Source organism: Mercenaria mercenaria, chromosome 11, assembly GCF_021730395.1.
Source record: "Mercenaria mercenaria strain notata chromosome 11, MADL_Memer_1, whole genome shotgun sequence".
Lineage (NCBI taxonomy): Eukaryota > Metazoa > Mollusca > Bivalvia > Venerida > Veneridae > Mercenaria > Mercenaria mercenaria.
The window spans coordinates 27,775,729-27,802,778 of record NC_069371.1 but is presented as its reverse complement, the minus strand read 5'-3'; the positions used below and the strand labels follow the sequence as shown (position 1 = coordinate 27,802,778).

The following is a 27,050-nucleotide window of genomic DNA, read 5'->3' as shown; positions in this document are numbered from 1 at the left end:
TTTTTGAAGCACGTGACCCAGTTTCGAACTTGAACTAGATATCATCAAGATGAACATTCTGACCAATTTCATAAGATCCTGAAAAATGTGCCTCTAGAGTAGGTCACAAGCAAAGTTTTGAGCACGACGCCGCACGGACGCTGAGCCCACACGCGACGACGGACACGGACACCGCGCGATCACAAAAGCTCACCTTGTCACTTTGTGACAGGTGAGCTAAAAAACAACAACATGTGGAGACCCTTAAGCATTTCAAGGCAAACGTCTAAAATTGTTTTGCTACTTTCTGTCGTCACTTAAATTTAGACCTGTACATGAAGTTGTATTCATTTAGTACCTTTAACATACTGTAAGTTATAATTTAAGTTCATTTCTTGCAAGAATTCTAAGACTCTGTTGATTTCTGTTGTTCTGTGTCCAATTCTGGAAACATCCAAATCAACTCTGATGTCTGTACTTTTCAATACTGGTGGTATTCTTCACTTCTAATAATCAATATGGTAGGTAAGTACACTGAAATATGAAAAATAAAAGATATTTTTACATTATTTCAGACAAACAAGTCAAACTCTAAATCTATAAAAAAAAAAATTCTGAAGAAAACACCAAACTGCTATCATAACTAAGTCTAATGGTACAGACTGCATGTGTTGATCCAAATGTTAAAAGAGACTGAATCCCATTTTTGCCTCTACATCTAGGATATGAAAACTATCAAAACAGAATTTGAAGTAGCAAAAATAATATAAACCTGAACACATTATTGTAATATTGGTGCGGTCATTTTTTAGCATTGTGAAATAAAATTTTTAACATCATTTTCATATCAATATACAATTGAAGTTCGCTATCTCAAATTCCTAGGGATTGGTTATTTCTACTTTGATATGATCAACTGATATCTGGTCTTCACTAAATGTGTTGTAATACACTCCTTTAAATGTACATGTAAACAATAACATTTACATTTTACATACATGTTGAAAGTACCTATCATTTTTAAATGCATTTTGGTCATAGTTTTTATTAATTCTTTCTTTTTGCAACACATGTTCATGTCAATATTTTCGGGAACAAATTTTTACTTTGAAGCGCCAAGATGACTTTAAATTTGTTCTGTATCCAATTCCTGAAACATCTAAACTCTATCTAACTCAGATGTCTGTCCACAGTATGTCAGATTGTGTATATGAATTCAAAATTTGATGGGTCTTGAAAACCTTATTAAACACAGCCAGAATTTCGAGAAAAGAAAGTGCAATATAGTGATTTTCAACTTTATAAAATTACAGTTTGTGTTTAAATTTATTTTTTACAACTTATTTCAGTCATAAGAAGGCACCCACTAATACAACTATAAGGACAGTGGTCTGGTGGTAACATGCTTGACTGTAAATCCACCGGTCATGGGAACGAATCCCAGTCCAGGCACTGGGAATTTCGAAGATGCTCTTGAATGTCTCCCACCTAACTAAGAGGGAAATGCTGGTTCTTCCCAGAAAAGACAGCTTTGCAACGGGCATGTTAAAGAACCAGACTGTTTATTCACAAAGAGCTAGGCTAAGCTAGCTGGACAGGCCTGAATCTAAAGGATTTCTCTCTCTCTGTTCTGGGGGCTTTGTCTCACTCTGTCCCCCTCGTCAGATTGCTCTGTGTCTGTTCTAGTAGAGGATGAATTGGTACCCTGAGTAACTGCCTTAAGTTTTTTTATTACATAATTATGAAGATTATAAACACGAAGTTCCAAAAATCTCCATATATTACACAAGCCTGTAATATGGCGCAGCCGGTAATATGGCGCAAACGACGTCGCCATTGAAAATGCTTGTAAAATACACGTTTGTGGCAAATTTGCTGAACAAAAACACGTTTAGGGAGGTACAGAACAGCGAATTATAAGGCGCTAATGGGTTTGGGTAGATTGGAATTATTATAATTTGAACATTGAATACTTTATAGGATCCATGTTTTTATTGTTTTCACGCAGAAATGTAAAATCTGATGAATAACCTTAATTCTGCAAATATTAAGCATGCAAACTACTGTTAAGATGTTATTGTCATGTTGTTTTACTGTGTAAGTTTAGACACCATGTTGCATTATTTTAGACTATTCTAATATTTTTATCACTTGAGATCACTCCTGTACTACTGATCCCTACTAGAATTACTACCAAGAGGGTCATGATGACCCTGGATTGCTCACCTGATTAATATGAGCTTCATGTTTCAAATGTCAAACGGATGCTAAAATAAAAAATAGAAAGTCAGTAGGTCAAATTCATGGTCAATGAAATTCCGTTTTACGATCAGTGTGCAAAACTGTGTATGTCATCCAAATTTCAAGGCTGTATCTTAAAAAACAGGAAAGTAGGTCAGCAGGTCAAGGTCACTGTCAAGTGACGTCATATTACTTGGGGTCATCAGGTAACTATAATTAAACAGTCTTGGAAATAGGATCAGATAACTTTTGAAGTATTTTTTCCTATATAACTCATATAATAACTAAGTGACCCCAGGGCAGGGCCTCTTTTAACCCCAGGGGCATAATTTGAACAATTTAGGTAGAGGACTACTAGGCAATATATCATACCAAATATCAAAAGCCTAGGTCGTATGGTTTCAGACAAGAAGATTTTTGAAGTTTTTTCCTATATAAGTCTATATAAAACTTGGGACCCCCAGGGCAGGGCCTCTTTTCACCCCAGGGGTACAATTTGAACAATTTTGGTTGAGGACCATAAGACAATGCTACAAACCAAATATCAAAGGCCTATGTCTTGTGGTTTCAGACAAGAAGATTTTTAAACTTTTTTAGTCTTTGTAAAATTTGGGACCCCTGGGGCGGGGCCATATTGATCCTAGGGGGATAATTTGAACAACCTTGGTAGAGGACCACTATATGATGCTACAAACCAAATATCAAAGCCCTAGGCTGTGTGGTTTTGTACAAGAAGATTTTCAAAGTTTTCCCTATATAAGTCTATATAAACCAATGGTTTATATATGGTCACATTGTGACCCCCAGGCGGGGCCATATTTGACCCTAGAGGAATAATTTGAACAATCTTGGTAGGGGACCACTAGATGATGCTACATACCAGGTATCAAAGCCCAAGGCCCTGTGGTTTTGGACAAGAAGATTTTTAAAGTTTTTCCTTTCAGTTGCCATGGCAACCAGAGTTCTGCATGGAATTCAATTTTTTGAATAATTTTGAAAGGGGGCCACCCAAGGATCATTCCTCTTTAGTTTGGTGTAATTCTGCCCAGTGGTTTTCAAGAAGATTTTTTTTTAGAAAATGTTGACGGACACAAGACGCACGACGGACACTGAGCAGTCACAAAAGCTCCCCATGAGCCTTTGGCTCAGGTGAGCTAAAAACACTTAAAAATATACATATTGTACGTGCCAGTAGCTAAAAACTGTTTTATATGACTTATATTACACATTGCACGCAGCTACGTCCTTGGGCGCCATATTACTGGAAATGTAAACAGAGAGCGTGGAGAAGGGCTGTGTTGTTATAGATGTGAAAACAAGTAATATTCAATATTATATTTGCTTGAAAGTCAGTATGATAGATCAAGTGTTGTTTGTTTTTATAATGAATTCACATTTTGGTGAAAAAGTAGGCGTTTTAATATTTTTAGCAAATCAAAAAGTCTTAACTGCGCCACATTACATATTAAAATTGGCTGGTCAGTAGTTTGTGTTTCAGGTCAACTGGCATATCATTCAATAAATGAATTTTTGACAAATCAAAATAAGGAGTAATACCTGTTTATGAATAACGCATACCTCTAGACAGGCTGTTATGACTTTTGCGTAAGAAGAGCTCCCAATGCCAGAATTCCAGCAGCACCAAGACATATTCTTCCAAATGACGGCCACAATGATTGGTCATTTTTATCCGGGGATTTCTCGTAAAATTCTGCTAACCCATTCTGTAAAACAGAAACATTTAATCACATTATAATACAACACTATAATAAACAGGATTGTAACAACTGTGATATGATAATGATTATAATATGTCATGTATCAACACTGTAATTCCAGTGTTTTAATAAAAAAAATATTTTACCAAAAAAAAATAACACACCAAAATAACGGTTTCAGTGTTTTTTCAAAAACAAATATTAAAAGAAACAAACACATACAATATATAGGGAATACTATTAAGGCCTCCCAGTTGAGATAATGCTCATGAGTTCATGTATTTTCATGAAAAGTTTATAAACAGTTCATGAGCATTCATGAAGTGTTCATGAATTGCTCATGATCTGTTTATAAAGTGTGTTCATAAACAATAATTATTCATGAAAAGTTCATGAACAAATTTGAGGTGGTTCATGAACAAAACATGATAAATGAACAGTGTAGAAAGGTCTCTTGCATCAGGTACTGAGCCAAATTATGTTTTATACCTATAATAATTGTACCACAGCTATGTTAAATAACCTAAAAAAAAACTTAAATGACTTAAAGGTCCATTACTAAGGGAAAGTGAGTTGGCAATTTTTTTCATAGCCAGTGCATAGACTTCTGCAAGACACTAAATAATGAAGATTGGCAGGTCAAAATTTACAGAAGGTCTTTGGAACTCAAAGAAATGTATGTGTATTATGTTGAAATTTCAATGAATCGACAGAATGACCCCCCAGGTCTTTTTAACTTTCTTCATACTTCATAGAAAAATAATTGTACATATACTGCGATTTATTTCGAATTTCTACATACCAACTTTCATTTTCCAATAAAATGGAATAGTTTCTGTGCTTTTTAAAAGAAATTAAAATGTTCACTTTCCTTAGTATTGGACCTTTAATACTCTTTTTTTAAACTAATAAAAAAAACTTTAAAGAGCAATAATTATATTTTAAAATTACAGTACCATAGTTCCTTTGACATAAATTTTCAAGTCAGCATTATTATTAGCAAACAAAAACCATTTAAATCAGGCTTTAACTTCACTTCTTATGTATGTTATGTATGTTATCTTACTGTGAAATCAAATAAAATTGTTTGTTCACCTCTTGAGACTGGTATGTGCAAATCTTACCAAACCTATGTAATATATTATATAGGTTGTACGAAACAATATAAATTTAAAGTACATGTTACTAAGTTCTAAAAAAGACTTTTGGGATAAAATTCCTTTATATATAGTATAGCAAGTAAATTCTATCAAATGCAATTTTACAGCATTTTTACGGCATGCAATATGGTACACTAGATCACTGAAACTATGCAAGTTATAGAATCTTAGTGTTAGTGTCAGGAAAAATGAATTTGTATATATATATTTCCATTACATATCATAATTTGTTCCTTTAAGAAAAATTATCATCAGAGGAAATAGAAGGATTTTTTAAGTTTACATTACATTATTATACATATAGCTTCAGGGCTGGGACAATAATCATAAAGATAGTTATACCAATGAACCTGATCTGAAATCAAACCAAAATTTATTTGTGCTTCCTTACACAGCTATATATCTTTATAGGAACTATTTAATACAAAGGAATAAAAGGTGATACTTCTGAAACTCCTATCTAAATTCATATGAGATGTTGAACCTTACTGTTAAATTTGACTTATGATAACTTCCTATTAGGAAATGACATACAGGAAATTTAATGAATATTTGCAACACGTCAGCAGCATCTTAAACATAAATGGTTGGACCAAAATTTTACGATGTTTATTGTCTTATTACAAATAATAATCCCTTTTCTTAAATGTTTACCATAAACACTTCTATACTGACGTCAAATACTTGATAATATTTGAGTCAATATGTCATATCAGTTCCGACAACTGAAAGTTTTCTCCTACTTTTATGTTATAGCTCTGACATACTTTGTTTTGAGTACCAGTTTGTTTGTTTGTTTTGTTGGCTTTTAAGTCCAACTGACCCTATTTAGTTCACATGTCAACTTTCCTGATTTAATGGTGGAAAAAGACTGCAGATGCCCCTGCTTTCCAGTGATCACCTTGGTAGAACATAATGAACTTCTGCAAGCCAGGTGGAATATGGGCTTTCTCACATGAAAGAATTGTGAAGATCGAAGAAGCTGTGTTTCAAGCCTTGTAACTTCCTGAAGGGTCAACTGTTTCAAAGTTGACTACGCTTTAACTATCCATGTATTTTCAGGTGACGGCATGAAAATAAGAGCCATTTTTTGTTGTTGTAGAAAGTGAAAAAACAGCTAGGCCTATTATAAAAGTAATAATCATAGTTACCGTATTTAAGCTTTGTATTGAGATATATCATATGTATAATTACATGACTTTTGCAGTGGAGATAATGACTGTGTAGTTTCAGGAGCGCATTATTATTCCAAGAAAGCTAAAAATATCTTCTATTCAAATATTACATGGTATCCTTTACAATAAGAAACAGAGATGGGGTTTTTTCCTTATCACTGACATGCAATTTCACATCATAATACGATTTGATTTTGCGTATTATTTTGATACTGATTGATGCTAGTTTTTGCATCTTGGGTTTTTCTGTTTATGAAACAGAAACATTAATTTCCCATGTGGCAAAATGATGTAAGACACAGTATAATTTTAATTACTATGTAATCAAAACTAAACAACCCTAGAAAATAATATTTCTCCTGTAATCTGGGTTGAATAAAGTTACATTTTGATATAATTTCCACATCAACGATGCGTAAATGAATATTTGCGCTTAACACTTACCATGCTAAACACGACTGATTCTGGCTTTGCGACCAGTGTAGATCATGATCAGCCTGCACATCCATGCAGTCTGATCATGATCTGCACTGTTCGCCATTCAGTCAGTATTTTTTTGGCAAGCACCCCTTTTAACAGTTAATGGTACTGTCCAAATTGAACGATGGACGAGTTCATTACAGAAATTTAGCAGGGTAAGGGTTAAGACGCAGTGACAGTGACATTACTTCTAAATCAACTGTTGTAGAATACTAAATTACTCATTTATCTCTGATCAGACAAAAAGTTCAAATCATGTGATGAAAACAGCTCAGGCATCATGTGAAAATTTTGTTAAGTGGCTACGTATCATTAATTTTACGTTTTCAACATAAATACAAATATAAATTTCATGCGAGAAAAAATTTTCTATTTGTATTTTTAAGGCTGAGCTAAACACGTAATTTTACAGACAGTGACTAATTGTCTCCCTTTATGTACTTTAGTAAGTCACAACAAGGTACAAATTGTCTCCCTTTTGTATATTATAGCAATTTTCGCAAAGATACCAGTTGCCTCCCTTTTGTGTACTCTGATAATTATGTTCAAGTTTGTCCTGATTACCCCACTTTTGTCCTTCATGTCCGGCAAAATGTTATATATTTAAGCTGCTTAAAATTCTATGGACTGGTGGCTGTGTAAATTTCTTATCATTTCTAAACATTCAATAATTAATCTCAGCAATAAGCATAGGTGTCAAATTAAAATCAATTTTCTGCCTTTTATGACTTCCAAGCAATTAATGGTACTGCCTAAATTACAGATTGATTTTCACCATGTTTTCAATGTTCTATTGTTATTCTGATTAAAACAGTTCAAATACAGGTTAGAATTTCACATTAAAAATAAATCAAGCAGATGCATGTGCTGGCCCTAAATTTAAGAAGTTCAAAAACCAATTTTATTATGAAAACCTTTAATTAATGGGATTCTAATAAAGGATTGAAGGAAATTAAACAGCAAATAATATCTTTTGAAATTAAAACCGCAGACTTGCTAAACAGTTTTGTTTTCACAATGTATTCACAGATTCATCATCATGAACAAAAATATCTATTCATTTTCTGTTATTTTTCCAGTTTTTTGTTAACCCTAGTACCGTGCCAAATTTCTATAATGAACTTGTCTATCTTTCAGTTTGTACAGTACCATTAACTGTTAAAAGGGATACATACTAAAAAGATACTGACTGAATGGCGAACAGTGCAGATCATGATCAGACTGCATGGATGTGCAGGCTGATCATGATCTACACTCACTGGTAGCAATTAAAGGCAGAATAAATGGTGTCCAGCATGGTAAGGGTTAATGTTTAAATCTCCTGTATTTATATACTTCTAGTTCAAGTAAAACACAGAGTAAAGTATTATTAAACCCATTTTTTGTGATTACTTCCCTTTATCAAGAGCTCTGACTGTGTATATTCATGTATAGTATCAAATGTTGCGCTTGCTGAAACATAAAACTTTATAATTTCTTTTTGAACACCTGTCTTTATTTTATTTTCAACAAAAAAAAACTCAAAAGGAACATTGGAACTTAATTTAACATGTCAATATTTATTTATATCTACAGATTTCTTATATGAATCCAAGGACACCTCTACCATTTAAGACAATGATGGGGCATCAATAAAACAGACGTAAAGAACCTTCAGTTAAATCTTTGTCTCACAATTCACTTATTACTCAAGACACTCGGTTCACATCAGAAATTTTCACCAGTTTGTTTTTTCTTCAAAATTCATTAAAAATGCAGCAAAATGTTCTAGCTAGCTTTCTTTCAACTTCCAAAATTTTTTTTGCAAAGGCAATTCTTGAACCAAAAGTGAATACATCACTATTTTCATCCTGGAGTTCATAAAAACAATCTAAGAGAAGTGGCAAGTCTTATAATAATCAATTAGTAAAGTTTTAAGCCAAACGATATGACAGCATACAGGGAAACCAAAATTAAGTTGAAAGTAATTGCTGCGGAGAAAAATAACTACGCAATTTCTTCCTGACTATGACAAATAAGGCAAAGTTTCTTAATTGTTAGGAAATTTTGTTTCTATTTTAGACCAGACTATATTAGTAACTGACCAGCATCACGTGACTTCTCAGAATTTCTCATTTTTTCCCTGTCTGCGTAATGACCCGTCATTATAGTCATCGATTTCCTAGATATCATTGTTATTATGATATCAGAATTTATTCCAACCAGCTAATTTGTCCATCATAAACACCCTGGCGGAATCTCTAGCAATCAATTAAGAGGTTAGAAAATATATATATTGTATAGTGCTGGTGAACATAGCATACAAGATTATGAAGTTTTTTGTCACATGCTGTCTGGCACGCTGGTCTGTTTTCAGGAGATAATTATTAATCATATCTAAACATGGTAACAATAACTGTCAAACAGCAATGGGGAGTTGTATGAAAACATCAGTCTGAAAGTGCGTAAATATTAAACAAAATTGCATATCTTGTTGTTTTATTGTTTTGGTTAACCGTTTCAACATATTCAGTCATTAAGGATTAACCTAACCCAGTTTCTGGATTCTGTACCATACAAACTGTTCTCCGCAATAAACTGCCATTTCCCCAATGAATATCAGTGGAGACTAATATTTCAGACACATGTCGTTTTCAAATAGCGAGACATACGCCGCGAGGATCGACTCGCGACCCGGTCCGTAACCAACGCCTTACTACTGACTAAGGCGGGCTTGCATATCTTAGAATAATACAAATTATCACCCTTTTGGTATTAATGGCTTAATTCGCAAACATCCTGAAAATATCATTTTTTTTTCTGCATCTTCTCAGAAAACTGTGTCTGAGTATTTTGAATCACTTTTGAGTCTGGAAATTGCGTTACCTGTTGAGAATTGGTCAGTACATGATTGTACTGAAACTGTATACAGAAACACTGCTCAGGTTCAAATGACTGAAATTTCATACAAACAAAATACTGGTAAAAAAGGGCGTTAAAACATTGAAACAAACAAATGGTTTTGTGTATCATCACTGGCTTGAACTTATTTTGCCCTTACACTACAGTATAGGCAAGTGTAACTGTCAAATGTTAATTGTCCGCCCTTTGTGTACAGATCGAAACTGTCATTTTCAAACTGATTCAAATCTGTATTACACTAAACTGGTTTTTGTTCTGATGCATTTAATATAGAATAGTTTATGACAGTTGGAAAATACACAAAACACTTTGCTCTTAGCTGTGACAAAGTCATGACAGGTCATACATGTACATCTGAATTTCACCACCTAAAAATAGTCCCATTTGTTAATTTGTAGTATATTTTGCACAGTTTGAAAAAAATAATGTACAACTGCTGCACAGACAATGCTTATATAATAGCTTTGAATTTTTTTCATTATTTTATATGGTCATATTAGAAACATATATGCAAGACATATTTTTACTAAAGTCTGATGTGAAAATTTCAAAGTTTGCTTTGTAACTAATTAATTGATGTAGTAAATATCTAAAGCAGTTCTAATCCCCTGTGAAAAAGGTTCATGAACTTCATGAATTTGTAAGAATTCATGAATTATTTCATGAATTATCAAAAAAGTTCATGAACTACAAGGAAAAGTTTACTAACTTAAATTCATGAAGTCTCAAGTTCAAGAATATTACTTTCATTTCATGAACTTGTAAATGTAGTTTATGAACATTTCAGAAAATCCATTAAATGATTTAAAATGAAATTCAGATAATGATTGAAATTGTGATTCAGGAACTACAGGGTTTTGACCCTGTAAAAAATGTTCTAGAAGTAGTATTAAGTTCTTGAACATTCAAGAACTTCTGAAGAACTTAGAGAACTGTTCTTGAACCAGCACAACAGTTCTTTGACTGTGATTCTAGAACAATGATAGTTCTTGAACATTGGTTCAAAAACTGCAAAAGTTCAAGAACTTATAGAACTTTACCAGTTCCTGAACAGTTATTGTTGGTCTAGACTAAGACTAAGAACCAAAATTGTTCATGAACACAGGTTCATTAAAAGTACTAAAATTCATAACCTTTTACTAGTTCAGTGTAACCAATTCTTGAACCCCATTGTGAGTTTCTGAACTATTCATTCATTAAACATATAACTTAGGTTTATTACCTTTTACAATAAATGAATAAGTTCATGAACTTTTCATGAATGTTCATGAACATTAAATTCATAATGTCACATGATCAATTTCCATTATTTTGTTGCATGCTGGGAATTTTTTTGCACATGTGATTCAGCAATTTCTGAGAAGTTTGTGCAGCAAATAAGAAGGAAATAATTATCATACTACAGTTAGGAATGGTTTAAAAGGAACATGAGTATACTGAAAAAGTATGGTGTTGTCATAAATCATTCATTTTAAACAAGAGCTGTCTCCATAGGATGACACATGCCCCCGATGGCACTTTGAATGAATAGTTATGGTTGATGTTAGAGTTTAGGACCTTTGACCTATGGAACTGGGTCTTGCGCGCGACACGTCGTCTTACTGCTGGTACACATTCATGCCCAATAATTTTAAAATCCATGCTAATGACAAGATGACCGAACTCAAGCCACATGAAATTGGGCCTTACGTAGTTGACCTGACCTTGACTAGATCGTATGCGTCAACCTCGCTACTGTACAATCATGCCAAGTATTGAACCACCATGTACATATGGACGAACGATGCACTATAGAAAATGACTTACGTCTAAGTGTGACCTTGACCTTTGAGCTACGGACCTGGGTCTTGCGCGCGACACGTCGTCTTACTGTGGTACACATTCATGCCAAGTTATTTGAATATCCATCCATGGATGACAAAGATATGGACCGGACACAAAAATTGCAGACAGACTGACAGACCGACAGACTGACAGACGGTTCAAAAACTATATGCCTCCCTTCGGGGGCATAAAAAATAAAATCTTTTTAAAATGTCACAAGTTTTCGAGACCCTGAAACAAAGCTAGTATCTGAATTTCAATCTTGAGATTAAAGTAAATTATACATTGTTTAACTTAATGTTTTGTATTTTATACAGCAATTGTTTACTTCTTATTATGCACCCAATCCCACACTAGTTTACTGTTTTACTCAACATGTCATTTGTCTAGGGTGGAAAATGTCATTGTCACAGTGTGACCCAGCAGAGACTAAAAAAACAGTCTCTGGCCAGGCTAACTGAACAACACTTTGACCTACAGGATTTCTTTCTTGAATCAAGCTCTACCGAAATTGTTAAAAGAATTACATTACATGCAGATCTCTCAGGTTTCATAGTGTTACACTCCTACCAGGTTTCCTGGACTAGTTCATGAATAAGTTCATGAACTTTTCTTTTCTTTTCTTTTTTTTTACAAAATAGTTCATGAATAAATATTCATGAAAATCAAAATTTATGTTTCATGAATTTCAATATTCATGAACTAGCTCATGAATTAAAATTCATGTATGATTTTTAATTCATGAACAAGTTCATTAATACTGAGTTCATGAAAATCAAAATTTATGTTTCATGAATTTCAATATTCATGAATTTGTTCATGAAAAAATATTCATGAGAATCAAAATTTATGTTTCATGAATTTCAATATTCATGAACTTGTTAAATTCATGAACAAGTTCATGAATATTGAAATTCATGAAACATAAATTTTGATTCTCATGAATATTTATTCATGAACTATTTCTTGAATTTGTTCATGAATAAATTCATGAAGTTCATGAACCTTTTTCACAGGGGATATCAGGCAATTAAGTACTATTTCATACCAGAATGTCCAAAGCTGGTTCATTTTCTGATCGATGCATTATTCGGGAACCTTTTATAACTAAACTTTCTCTTGAGGAAATATATTATCAATCAGGTGAACTCTAAATGCACACATCTGACAAAATTCTGAACTGCCTGCAATAAAGCTTTTCTGCACATACATGTACAACTGCAAGTTTAGAATCCAATCACTGATTTTCTATTGTAGGATGGCTGAACAATTTAAAAGAAACCAGGAGAACTTTTAAAAACCTGAATATCTTAAAAAAATAGCTTTTTGATGAAATTGTCCCCCATCGATAAAAATATATAAATTTAATTGTATATAATCAACTTTTTCATTCAATGAACAGTAAAAAATTAAACAAACCACTTATACACTCTTATTTACGTAAATAATGAGATGATACACCTATGAGACAAACAAATGAATAAAACTAGAGCTGCTTTTGAGAAAAGCACTTCAACTGCCTAATCATCTAAATAGTAAGTCAGTCATTTTATACTGTTTATTCACTAAAAATACACCTTTGAAGAGTAAAACGGCTGATTTTGGGTAATTCATGGGCCATAATTTCGAAGTGCCTGGGCCAATTTGGCCAGTTATTGATCTTGAATGAGGACTTATGGTCACACACATTTTGTCTAAGTTTGGTGAAGATCGAATGAGAAATGTTCGACTTAGAGCGCCGACAAGAGTAAAAAGGATGATTTTCAGTAATTCAAGGGCCATAATTCTGAAGTGCCTTGGCCGATTTGGCTAGTTATTGAACTTGGCCAAGGACTTATGGTCAAACACATTTTGTTCAAGTTTGGTGAAGATTGGATAAGAAATGTTTGACTTAGAGTGCGGACAAGAGTAAAAAGGACGATTTACGGTAATTCAAGGGCCATAACTCCAAAATGCCTGGGCCGATTTAGCTAGTTATCGAACTTGGCCGAGGTCTTATGGTCAAACACATTTTGTTCAAGTTTGGTGAAGATGGGATGAGAAATATTCCACTTAGAGTGCGGACAAGAGTAAAACTAATTTAGGCCGATTTTCGGTAATTCAAGGGCCATAACTCCAAAATGCCTGGGCCGATTTGGCTAGTTATCCAACCTGGCTGAGGCCTTATGGTCAAACACATTTTGTTAAAAATTGGTGAAGATCAGATGAGAAATGTTCGAGTTAGAGTGCAGACAAGATTTGTGACACACACACACACACACACACACGCACACACACACAGAGACAGGAGTAAATCAATATGTCTCACACACCACTGTGTGGTGGGAGACATAATTATTAATGGACCATCATACAAAAAAGTGCATCTTTAAATGCTGTGAAATTATATTTTCCACTGGCATGGACCTTCTTTTTAAGACAAAACAGATTATGTGTGGACATACATTTACATTAGTGATCATATTCTCCTTGTAAGGGTAGAATTTTATAAAGCTTACTAATAATACAGTCAATTAGATGTTAATATAACATTCATATTCACCAAGGAGACCAACTGTCTATGAATTCACCCTCATTAGTTTATGTTGCTATGATTATTCACAGTGAGCTTATTCAGCATAATAACTGCTATTTCCTAGAAACTGATTACTGGCAAACAGAATCTGTTTGAAGAGATATAAAAATGTATACTATATTATATATATTTTTTTTATACATGTATGAGGATAAAAACAGTAACATCTAGAAAATCATATAAAAAAAATCATAAAAAATGTACTCACTCATAATTCTTGAAATGACTTATTTAAACCAATCAGAATATATATAACTAGATGATGCTTTTGTAGAAAAGCGCATGTCTCCCAATGTATATTAGTAATAGGCAAGAAGTCAATAGGGGAAAGGAGCAAAAGTCCAAGAGATACCAATGATTGGCTGCAATAGGGCTCTGATGATGATCTACTCGGCCTGTTCAATCATCCCAAGAAGTTTCAACATACTGGGCCTAGTGGTTCCCAAGTTATGGACTGGAAACTGTTTTACATGTTCTGGCCCCTGTGACCTTGACCTTTGATCGAGTGAGCCCAAAATCAATAGGGGTCATCTACTCTGCATGTTCAATCATTCTATGATTAAGTTTCAACATTCTGGGTCAAGTAGTTCTCAAGTTATTGATTGGAAATGGTTTTCCATGTGCAGAAAAGCGCACGTCTCCCCCAATTTATAGTAGTAATAGGCAAGAAGTCAATAGGGGACAGGAGCAAAAGTCCAAGAGACACCAATGGTTGGCTGCAATATCCATCTACTCGGCATGTCCAATCATTCAAAGAAGTTTCAATATTCTGGGCCTAGTGGTTCTCAAGTCATGGATAGGAAACGGTTTTCCATGTTCTAGCCCCCGTGACCTTGACCTTTGATCGAGTGACCCCAAAATCTATAGGGGTCATCTACTCTGCATGTCCAATCATCCTATTAAATTTCAACATTCTGCGCCAAGTGGTTCTCAAGTTATTGATCCGAAAGAGTTTTCCATGTTCAAGCCCCTGTGACCTTGACCTTTGCTCAAGTAACCCCAAAATCAATAGGGGTCATCTACTCTGTAAGTCCTATCACTCCATGATCATGAGTCCATGAAGTTTGAAGGTTCTGGGTAAAATAGTTCTCAAGTTATTGATCAGAAATGGTTTTCCAATTTCTGGCCCCTGTGACTTGAACTTTGATCAAGTGACCCAAAAATCAAAAGGGATCATCTACTCTACATTTCCGATCATCCTATGAAGTTTCAACATTCTGGGTGAAGTGGTTCTCAAGAAACAGTTTTCCATGTTCAGGCCCCTGTGACCTTGACCTTTGATCGAGTAACCCCAAAAATAATAGGGGTCATCTACTTTGTAAGCCCTATCACCCAATGAAGTTTGAAGGTTCTAGGTCAAATGGCTCTCTAGTCATTGATCGAAAATGAAGTGTGACAGGCAGATCTATGGCCCCTGTGACCTTGACCTTTGATGGAGTGACCCCAAAAACAATAGGGGTCATCTACTCTGTAAGTCCTATCACCCTATCAAGTTTGAAGGTTCTGGGTCAAATGGTTCTCAAGTTATTGATCGGAAATGAATTTCCATGTTCTGGTCCCTGTGACCTTGACCTTTAATAGAGTGACCCCAAAATCATAGGGGTCATCTACTCTACAAGTCCAATCATCCTATGAAGTTTCAACATTCTGGTTAGAGTGGTTCTCAAGTCATTGATCAGAAATGGTTTTCCTTGTTCATGCAGGCCACTGTGACCTTGACCTTTAACAGAGTGACCCCAAAATCATAGGTGTCATCTACTCTGCAAGTCCAATCATCCTATGAAGTTTCAACATTCTGGGTAGAGTGGTTCTCAAGTTATTGATCGGAAATGGTTTTCCTTGTTCATGCAGGCCACTGTGACCTTGACCTTAACAGAGTGACCCCAAAATCATAGAGGTCATCTACTGTGCATGTCCAATCATCTTATGAAGTTTCAACATTCTGGGTCAAATGGTTCTCAAATTACTGATTGGAAATGGTTTTCCATGTTCAGGCCCCTGTGACCTTGACCTTTGACTGAGTGACCCCAAAAACAATAGGGGTAGTCTACTCCATAACCCCTACCATCCTATGAAGTTTGAAGGTTCCAGGTCAAATGGTTATCCAGTTATTGATTGGAAATGAAGTGTGACAGACGGACGAACTGCCTGACGAATGGGGCAAAAACAATTTGAAAACTGAAAAATGTCATAAAATGTTGCTCAAATGTGATTGACTACTAAAAAAGTTCAACAACTGGTGTTCATAAACTGTTTGGTCAAGAACAATAATATCCAGAGTTCCTTACGTTGGTTTTCTACCTAAAAATTAACTGTACTTAATAGAACTCAAAAGCTTGATTTTACAGGTGCACGTACAATGACTGGCCTGCCAGCACTTGATCCTGCATACATGTACAATGGTATGTTGTTTTGAAGTCACCAACTGAACACCATTCACTAATCAGGTCAATAATATCATAGTAACTTTCAAGCTTTAGCGGATCATGAAGACCCCAGTTGCCCCTACCGGCAGAATTTAAAACACGAGCTCAAACTTACAGGTGCAGGACCAGGAATTTTATGTGAACAATTTCATGCAGTCAGCTGCAGAAGCCTTAATGATATCAAATATAATAAAAATCAATATCATACACTTACTGAATGGATTGCTGGTCAACATTTTTGACTACTGACTGGAAAGACTCATTCAGAGTTAAGTGTTTTATAACATCAGAAATAAATTTAATACACCATAGACCAGTCAAAAGTATGGACCAGCAATTTATATAAGGAGTCATGTAATAATAAAGTATGCAATATGAAATACTACCTTAATAAAAATGATTATAATATATAACATGAATGTATATCTCAATAATTATAATCTGTCACCCCAATGCAAATAGTGGATTAGTGAACTGACTTAAAGCAGCACTAACCAACTTTCTGCACTAAGGTGATATATTATAATGCAACTGCCTCAATTACTAAAGTCTTATTCTTATATTACACACTTATACTGGATACAAATGTAGGTTGCACCATAACATTAATATTATAAAAGTGTGGGAAAATGTCAAAGCAATAGAAATCTCGGTAATTTACATATGAATGAATAATTCATTCAGACTTCAATGATATGTACACTCCTTCAATAATTTAATCAGCTATCAAAAGAAAAATGTCAATAAAATATAGGATTGGCTTCTTGATTGCACAATATAAAAAGACCAAACGTTTTAATAATCTCCACTGGGAGTTAAAGTAAAATATTTCATATTATTTCAATAATAAAAAAAAAGAGACATGTTACTGTTTATACATGTATCATCAAATGTACGTGTACTGCTATCCTTGAAATCATACTATAATTACTATTTTAGTGCCCACTAACAATCAGTTGTATTATACTTACTGGTGGCAAAAACCTTTTAATAATAGAAATTCAGTAGAACAGATTTTAATTTTAAAACAAGAGGGCCATGAAGGCCCTGTATCGCTCACCTGACCTATTGACCTAAAGATCATCATGATTAACATTCTGACCAAGTTTCATTAAGATATGGTCATAAATGTGGCCTCTAGCGTGTTAACTAGTTTTTCCTTTGCTTTGACCTAGTGACCTAGCTTTTGATCCCACATGACCCAGGTTCGAACTTGACCTAAAGATCATCAAGATTAACATTCTGACCAAGTTTCACGAAGATACAGTCATAAATGTTGCTTCTTGATTGTTAACAAGCTTTTCCTTTGATTTGAACTGGAGACCTAGTTTTTGACCCCACCTGACCCAGATTATAATTTAACCTTAAGATCATGAAGATTAACATTCTGACCAAGTTTCATAAAGATACGATCAAAAATGTGGTCTCTAGAGTGTTCACTAGCTTTTCCTTTGATTTGACCTGGTGACCTAGTTTTTGACCCTACATGACCCAGATTCAAACCTGACTTAGAGGTCATCAAGATAAACATTCTGATCAATTCCCCTGAGTTTCAAACTTAAAATTAGGTCTCTAGAGTGTTAACAAGCTTTACCTTTGATTTGACCTGGTGACCTAGTTTTTTACCCTACTTGACCCAGATTGAAATCTGATCTAAAGATCTTCAAGATTAACATTCTGACCAAGTTTCATTAAGATATGGTCATAAATGTGGCCTCTAGAGTGTTAACTAGCTTTTCCTTTGAATTTACCTGGTGACCTAGTTTTTAACCCCACATGACCAAGATTCGAATCTGACCTAAAGATCATCAAGATTAACATTCTGACCAAGATTCATGAAGATATAGTCTTAAATGTGGACTCTAAGAGTGTTAACAAGCTTTTCCTTGATTTGACCTGGTGATCTAGTTTTTGATCCCACCTGACCCAGATTTTATCTTGACCTTTAGATCATCAAGATTAACATTCTGACCAAGTTTCATTAAGATATGGTCATAAATGTGGCTTTTAGAGTGTTAACTAGCTTTTCCTTTGATTTGACCTGGTGACCTAGTTTTTGACCCATCTGACCCGGATTTGACCTAATGATCATCAAGATTAAAATTCTTACCAAGTTTCATTAAGATACAGTCATAAATGTGGCTTATAGAGTGCTAACTAGCTTTGATTTGACCTGGTTACTTCGTTTTTGACCCTACCTGACCCAGATCAAAACTGAACCTAAAGATCATCAAGGTTAACATTCTGACCAAGTTTCATTAAGATATAGTCATAAATGTGGCCTCTAGCGTTTATCAAGCTTTACCTTTGATTTGACCTGGTGACCTAGTTTTTGACTCCACTTTAAAGCTGACCTAAAGATCATCAAAATTAACATTCTGACCAAGTTTCATAGAGATATTATCATAAATGTGGCCTCTAGAGTGTTAACAAGCTTTACATTTGATTTGACTTGGTGATCTAGTTTTTGACCCCACCTGACCCAGATTGAAACTTGACCTAAAGATCATAAAGATTAACATTCTGACCAAGTTTCATTAAGATATTCCAATGGATGTGGCCTCTAGAGTAATATCTAGCTTTTCCTTTGATTTGATCTGGTGGCCTAGGTTTTGAACCCACATGGCCCAGATTCAAACTTGACCTAAAGATCATCAAGAGTAACACTCTGAGCAAGTCTCATGAAGATACAGTAATAAATGTGGCCTCTAGATGGTTAACAAGCTTTTCCTTTGATTTGACCTGGTGACCTAGTTTTTGACCCCACATGACCCAAATCAAATCAAATCAAAATTTATTTATTGTCGGAGATATTTAACAAATTAACATAAGCTATGTATAGCTTTTTACCGACACATGAAGCAATGATTACAAATATATATAACATAGTAGCTACTCTAAAACAAACATAGTATTAATAAACTTGCATAAAATATGACATGTTAAAGCAACATAAGAGACAAAGAATAAAATTTTAGAAGCAGCAGGTAAGCAAGATTCGAAACTGAACTAACGATCATCAAGATTAACATCCTGACCAACTTTCATGAAGATACAGTCATAAATGTGGCCTCTAGAGTGTTAACAACTTTTCCTCAGATTTGACCTGGTGACCTAGTTTTTGACCCCAGATGACCCAATATCGAATTTGTCCAAGATTTTATTGAGAGTAACATTCTGACTAAGTTTAATGAAGATAATCTTAATTAAACTTAGTCAGAATGTTACTCTCAATAAAATCTTGGACAAATTCTGATTGGACTGAAATTGTGCCCTCTAGAGTGTTAACAAGCTTTTCCTTTGATCTGACCTGGTGAACTAGTTTTTGACCCAAGATGACCCAATATCGAACTCGTCCAAGATCTTATTGAGGGTAACATTCTGACCAAGTTTTATTAAGATTGGGCCAAAATTGTGACCTCTAGAGTGTTAACAGTAAAATTGTTGACAATAGATGGACGACGGACGAAGACAGAGGACGGACACAGGGCGATCACAAAAGCTCACCTTGAGCTTTATTATCAGGTTGATGCAAAGACATCCGTAAAATACCTACAGGTACCAAACAATGTCTATACAGTAAATGAGGAAAACAGTATAATGGACTTAAATTTTAACAAATATACATGAACATCAAAAAATTCTCAAAAAAAATTATTAAACTACCTATACTTCTGTACATACAGTAAAACACAGGTATTTATTCAAACATGTGGTTTTTGGCCTTATTCCAGACTGGCCTAGATCAATCAAAGGTTTGCCTTCAATGCATAATTAACAAGATTTTCCACAGATAATAATTTGATAAATGTACACTTTGATCAGCTTTAAAGACATGCAATAGAATTCAACCAGAATATTATTAGTGTTTCTAGGTAATATTCTGCATTAATCAGTATGCTCAAAATTTTTGGGATTTTTTTTACTCAAATAGCTTGTATGTTATAAAACAGTTGAAGAGCATTGACAAGATACATAACTCTTTGTATATCAGGAAATGTCTGTTATTATACATAATATTAAGCTGTAGTAATTAATTCATCCATCTGATTAATTACACAGACCTATATGATGCCCGAGGATTATAAATAATTACATAATCACTGACTCATTACCTGGAAATAACTTGAACTTTTACATCATCTACATTATGACAGGCAACTTCAGCTTAGTGTGCACAGCTCTAAGCACTAAAACACTTTGATGTAGGGAAATGCTACTCTGTGGAAATGTTTTTATTTACTAAGAAAACATACACTTTGTATGTACATATAGGTATCCCCCACCCCCCTGCAAATGTGTTGTTAAAAGTCACTGGCCACAGAATAGCGTAAACTTACTTTCCTTGATATTCTTACTAGTTAATAATAATAAATATGAACATTTCATTGGGCCAGTTTGTTTCAGTTTCCAGCTCGTCTGGCTTAATAGCCCACTAGAAAGTCGTTTTAATTTTTTTGGAAATATTTTTTTCTAACTTTCTACATTCTTGCTTTTATTATCTCAGTAAAGTTTCTCTAAGCTCTGAATTAACTTACATGATTGTACAGTGTATGTATTTAGCAGAAAATGGGAATAATTATACAAATTTTGAACAGCCTCTGGAGTTATATTCTACAAACACAACACAGGGTCAGAATACAGACTACCAGTCCTGTTTCACCATCAGCAACCAGCTATAATGCAGCTGCTTCTTGATTTTTTTTCTTACCAATCAACTTACTGCTGTATGCTTGAAAATACCATGAAAATATATTCCACTTCTTGTCAGAGGTGTTGCTATGGCCATAATGCATTAATAGAATGATTAACTGCTTGAAGTTTGGTCATATTATGAACATTAGAATATGAGTTTTTGTTTCTAAACTATCTTAAAAATGCCATATCAAGAAGAAGAAAAATATGCCCGCATCGGAAATTGAACCCGTGCCGCCGCAGCAATAAAAACTTTTCTGCTGTCTTTACCAACACTGACATGGAGGATACATATTTTAACGTATTAAATATAGATACAGTATTTATAATTAAGTTTACCTAGAGTAAAGCGATACAAATGCTTTTCAATTGCTTTTTGACATTCATTGTAAAAATTTGTAAAAGCAACAAATTATCATGTGTTTCCAATGACATATAGTCTATCAGTAATTAAGCTTTCTTATGAAATATAGCATTAATTTCCTGATACCTATTTTTTTTTTTAATTGTTGTTGAATGAACTGAAGGCCACTGCCTTTAAAAGTGACTGACTACCTTTAAATTGTTGAGTTAACTTAAGATAACATTTGACCTTGGATACTCTATTACGGTATTTAAATATCTACAGTATGTACAATGTAACTGGTACAATTGTTTTAATCTGGCTAATCTCTTATATCTATCAAAATATTCTATGTGGGTGAGCCTTAGTATAATCTTTTATCATTAAATAAGCCGCGCCATGAGAAAACCAACATAGTGGGTATGCGACAAGCAAGGATCCAGACCAGCTTTCAAAGCCTATTACAATTAGAGAACCCGTTAGCGAACAGCATGGATCCTGATCAGACTGCGCGGATGCGCAGGCTGGTCTGGATCCTTGCTTGTCGCATACCCACTATGTTGGTTTTCTCATGGCACGGCTCAAATATTTCAAGATTTATACAGTATTAATGCACTTTCTTTTTAACTTCCTGAAAAATAGCAAATTGCAAGTAGTTGATCGAACACATCATGATTTGAACACATCATCAGTGTGAAACCAGCACATATTTAGAAGCAAACTCATGAAAGCTTTTAAAAACCTGGCTGAACTTACAAAAATTAGAAGGAAATAGACAATACTTTTTTTCTTCAAAAAATGAATCAAAACGTTTGAGAGATACCGGTAACTGAATGAATATACGCCATTGAAGGCTTGTTGAAGGAAGTTCTTGGAGAACATTTCTGCGTCCATGAAACACCGCATAAATTATATTAACATTAAGAAATTCTTTTGCTTTAAACCTTATAAAAGTAAGTTGTATATATTTTATTGCTATTAGTCTTTACAATCAAAATATTTAGGTGTCAATGAAGTTCAATGGGCATATTGAATACTGAACAAGAGATATTATAAATATCTATATATGAATGACATGATTTCAAGGTATTTGGATTGTTGTCAATTATTTAGGTTTGTTCAATAAGCTTTAATACCAAAAAATGTATTTCAGTACACATTCAATTTTCTCAGGGCTTTCCTAGATGACCTTGCACATAGCTAGCTTTTTAAAAAAAAAACTATAGACATTAATAGAAGTATATATTTCTATCAGTTCTTATTATCACTGAATGGTACAAACCTACCCAACTGAAACATTATGGAATGTTGAAATTCAAGGAGTTATAGTCGAAATTCTAGATTTTTGCAACACAACATTCCAGTACTTCTTCAGGCTTTTAGACATTTTCAAGGATTTTTCAAGGATAATACCATCATATTCAAACCGTTTAAGCATTTTTATTAGTAGGTGGTCTGAAAACTGACGGTTGAATCTGGCACCATGTGTTTCATTATTAATTAACTCATTGTTTTAATTACAAGTGCAAGTGATCATCTGACTTGATAACAATTTTAACTTTCAAGTCCTGTAAAATTCATTAATTACAAGCAGAGGTTTGAGAACTGCTAATTCAACAGTACCCGCTTTAGTAAACAAATTCAATTTTAATATACATGTACCGCAAAATTACTTTAAAAGTGGTTTAACCTGAAATGAAAATACATTTGTATATATTGACATTTTTGATGAAGCTACAGGTAGCCCATAAAACCACAATAATGTTGAAGATGAGAAGATGGTAATGCTTCGATTCATTCCACTGTATTTAAGTTGTAAAGAAATTACATATAATTTATTCTATTTACTTTAAAACACTATTTTTATAGTATGATGGGGTGAAAAAATCAAAATATTCATTCATATTTCTGTTACTCAGCTTACTCTATACAAAATAGGACCAAAGTAAATCTATAACACAAACATCTTTGAAAAAGAGTTAAAAAACAAATACTGACCCAGTACATTTGAAATATCCTACTGACTGATGTACATGCACAATGTACTCTACAAATGTACCCAATATGATCATTTTGACAGTGGATTTTAAATTACTCTTGAATCCACTCAGTTCTTAGAACAAGTCAGCTATGATTGTTTTTTGAGTATGAATTCCTTAGTCGCTGCGACTGGACAGTTGGTTCAACTAATTTTATTAGGTCAGAGAGATGCCTCTTTTGAACCAGTCTGGTTCATTTGGATCAAGATTGCAACAAGACCACAACTCCACAAATTCTTTGTAAGTTCTACAGGATAAGCTGCCATTTCAACTAGTCCTGTTGCAATTTTATTTGTCCTACAATTCACCAAGGAAAAACAAATTTTATCCACAGCTTCTATAATGAATTTTTTTTTTTTAATTCTATTTAAAGACAGTTCGAAACCTTACATACTAGAATCTATGGAGGATGCCATCAGGATGGAGTATCAAGCTACACAAATCTGGTGCAAAAGAGGCATCTCTCTGACCTGTTTCGGGATCTTTTTCAGATTTTGAGAAGGTACCTGTTCCAGTAAAATGCATTGTAAATTATGGATTTGGGAATAAAATGATGGTAACAGAAACTTGTGCAATACTACTAGCAGGTGTTGGTGTGGACATCAGTAGACCTAAACAGTGTTAAAAGTGCTGATGTTCTTTTTTTGCAAGAACATAGTAAATTTAAGTATTAAAAGAATTCTTTTAAAAAAAATCTTCTAATGAGTCAAGATAGACCAAACTGTCCAAAGTCAGACAGAATTTAGATCTGTTGTGGCCTAATCTTGCTCAATAATTGCTCAATCACCATCATAATACTGTCTATTCAATAGATTTTTATAGATATTATAGCATTTGGCATGCAGGTGTCACTGCTATCACTATATGGGTTGTACGTCAACTAAAGTGTTGAAATATGTATTAAAGTATGAACTGAAATATTATATTGCCCAGTAAAACCCGGGTTTTCCTAGTATTGTCCACTGGGCTGGGCAATATGCTTAAAACCAGGATTTTGCCAACCCTGGTTGTGGGTTTTTTGGGGGATTTGCAAATTGTATATAAAGTCCTATACAATTCAAGTATCACTTCAATTTTAACATATTATAATTTATATTATTTCAATAAAACCAAAAAAGAGGCATCTATATAGATCTGCATTGTTCATATCCTAATATTTATAGCCATGAATAGATCACTCTTCAATGTTTACTGGTACAATATACATTGTATAAACAGTACCAGAATGTAAACAATTACATTATATCAGCAGTGTCATCAAAAGTATGACAGTGAAGTGCGCACTACTCAAGTGTTGTCTGCTGCAAGAAATATTCAATGGCACTGGAATATGTTCTAATTAAATAGGGATTGAAAAGATAATGTTCATATTACAGTTTTCAGATGTACATGTACCTTTTTACTTTTCAATTGTACTTGGCGAGTTTTTGCTTTCTATTTGGGGAAAAAAGACTTTTTTAGCTGGGGTTACACTCCTACTATGTTGGTAAATAGCTATACATAGCTAATGTTTTCTGTTTAAATATGCACCGACTGAATAAAATTTGTATTGTATTGTACTGTAACTCCATTTACCAAAGTTACTGCAGCCATGTCAATGTATGAAGGACAATGTTGGCAAAAAGCCGGTCAATATGAGTATTGACCGGGCCGGCGGTCAATACTGGTTAAAACCGGTCAATACTGGTCAATACCGGTCAATACTGGTCGATTCAATACTTTGGTTACTCTTGGGTGGTCAATACTGGTTTATTCAACACTTTTACATAATGCACATTAACAGATTAGAACAAGATGTAACAGTTATGTAAAAATTATAAAGCAATCTAATAATACAAAATTTTGTTTATTAAAAAGTATAGTGGATTGATGGCCAATACTGGTCGATTCAGTTTTGGTCCTTGGCAATGTGTCCTGGTCAGGCTCAGTTCTGGACAATATACTTAGACTGGTCAGTGGTCAATACTAGTTAAATGCTTTTATCACTTTAAAGTATAGCCTTTATTTTGAATTAATTAAAAAATTATTACTATAAATTACACTCATTGAAATGGACAGTACTGGTCAAATTTTGGTCCTACACAGTATCCCTGATCAACACATATTGTGGTCAATACTGGTCATTTGAATACTTTGAATTGCATAACTAATTTTTTTAGATAAAGTTACTATGTTCAAGCACCTCATTGATACAGTGGGATTATTGATCATGACAGCTAATAAGTGACTAGATAGACAGGCCTGCAACATATAATCTGTTGTATATTGTAAGACATGGTGTCAATTAGGCAATGTGACACTTGCTATCAAAACACAATTAAACCACAAAGGGTCCAGTTGTAGGCAGCAATTTTTCATTGAATAAAATACCAGTAAAAATAATTAGATTTATCACTTGTGAATCAAACACTTGACTGCTACAGTTTATGAAATACTTTCTACAAATGAAGTTCAGTTAAATTAGCAATATAATGACCAGTATCAACCAGTGCTGACAAATTGACCACTTCTGACTAATTTGGGAGTATTAATTTGGTTGCTTGAACTAAATATAATGCATGCAAACACCTTCATCAAGCCCCAAATGCTCTTAACAGTCATTATTTAAATTGTTCATAAACTCTGTAAAATATCTTAACAGTCAGTATTGACTAATTGACCAGTATTAACCAATCGACCAGTATTGACCGGTATTGACCACTTCAGGGAGTATTGACCGGGGCGGTTTTAACCGGTTAAAACCGCTGGTTAAAACCGGGGGCGGTTTTAACCGCCCAACATTGATGAAGGAAAATATCCCTACATGATTATACTAAAATATACGTACCCAACCACCTTGCGATGATATCCACTGTTCTAAATTAGTTTGCACATATGTTGATACCCAGTCATATATTGAGTCTACTAAATGCACCATGTCTTTTTCATAACATTCAATTGCAATGGACCCGCCAAATACAAACAATGCCACTATTCGGCCCCAATTAATACCATCTATAAATAATTCCTGTGCAACTGCCTTAAATGTAGCATATGCCATGTTCGGCGTTATGTGTAACTGTTGTACCATATCACTAAATTCTGCTGTATATCTTTCTTCAAAGTCATCTGCTAACTTTCTCATAGCTAAGTGAATTTTATTTGTGACTTCAAGGGGTGGGCTGTTGGCCCATGTATGGCCATGTTTTCCGAGCCTATACGTCAAGTAATCTGCCGCTAAGTAACGTGTACTCGTTGGATTCATATCTATATTATTGTTAACACTCATCCTCACCCCATCGTCTTTCATAATACTCCATAAATGCGATCCGATATTCATTTAAAAAGATGCAAGTTTTTGTAAACAACACTGTGAAAATCCAACGAAAATGCCAGAAGAAATCCGATCTCATTAATAAATTGTTTAGTAGGCGGACGAAATACCAATCTACGCAACGACCGTTGACCGGATGATATTTGCGGGTATTAAAGTTATAAATAGAATATGGTGCAAT

The 27,050-nt window shown here is 34.1% G+C and overlaps 1 protein-coding gene across 2 annotated transcripts; it reads right to left on the bottom strand.

The window, feature by feature from the left end:
• Nucleotides 1-170: 170 nt before the first annotated feature.
• LOC123531413 (bcl-2-like protein 2) lies at nucleotides 171-27,050 on the bottom strand. 2 transcript variants are annotated; one of them, XM_045312345.2, is made up of 3 exons: nucleotides 26,384-27,050; nucleotides 3,778-3,944; nucleotides 171-513 (listed from the first exon to the last, which is right to left on the bottom strand). In XM_045312345.2, exons 1-2 carry the CDS (start codon nucleotides 26,873-26,875, stop codon nucleotides 3,813-3,815), a joined length of 624 nt encoding a protein of 207 aa, XP_045168280.2. In that variant the 5' UTR covers nucleotides 26,876-27,050; the 3' UTR covers nucleotides 171-513; nucleotides 3,778-3,812. The 2 variants fall into 2 exon arrangements, with proteins under 2 accessions (XP_045168280.2, XP_045168281.2); XM_045312346.2 differs by having other exon boundaries at nucleotides 3,799-3,944; nucleotides 26,384-27,047.

Bases quoted from the DNA above. Each gene is read 5' to 3' on its own strand.
- LOC123531413 (XM_045312345.2), bottom strand. From the start codon at position 26,875: ATGAATATCGGATCGCATTTATGGAGTATTATGAAAGACGATGGGGTG. The intron at 3,945-26,383 runs GTACGTATATTT...TCTGTTTTACAG, and splicing joins TATCATCGCAAGGTGGTTGG to AATGGGTTAGCAGAATTTTA.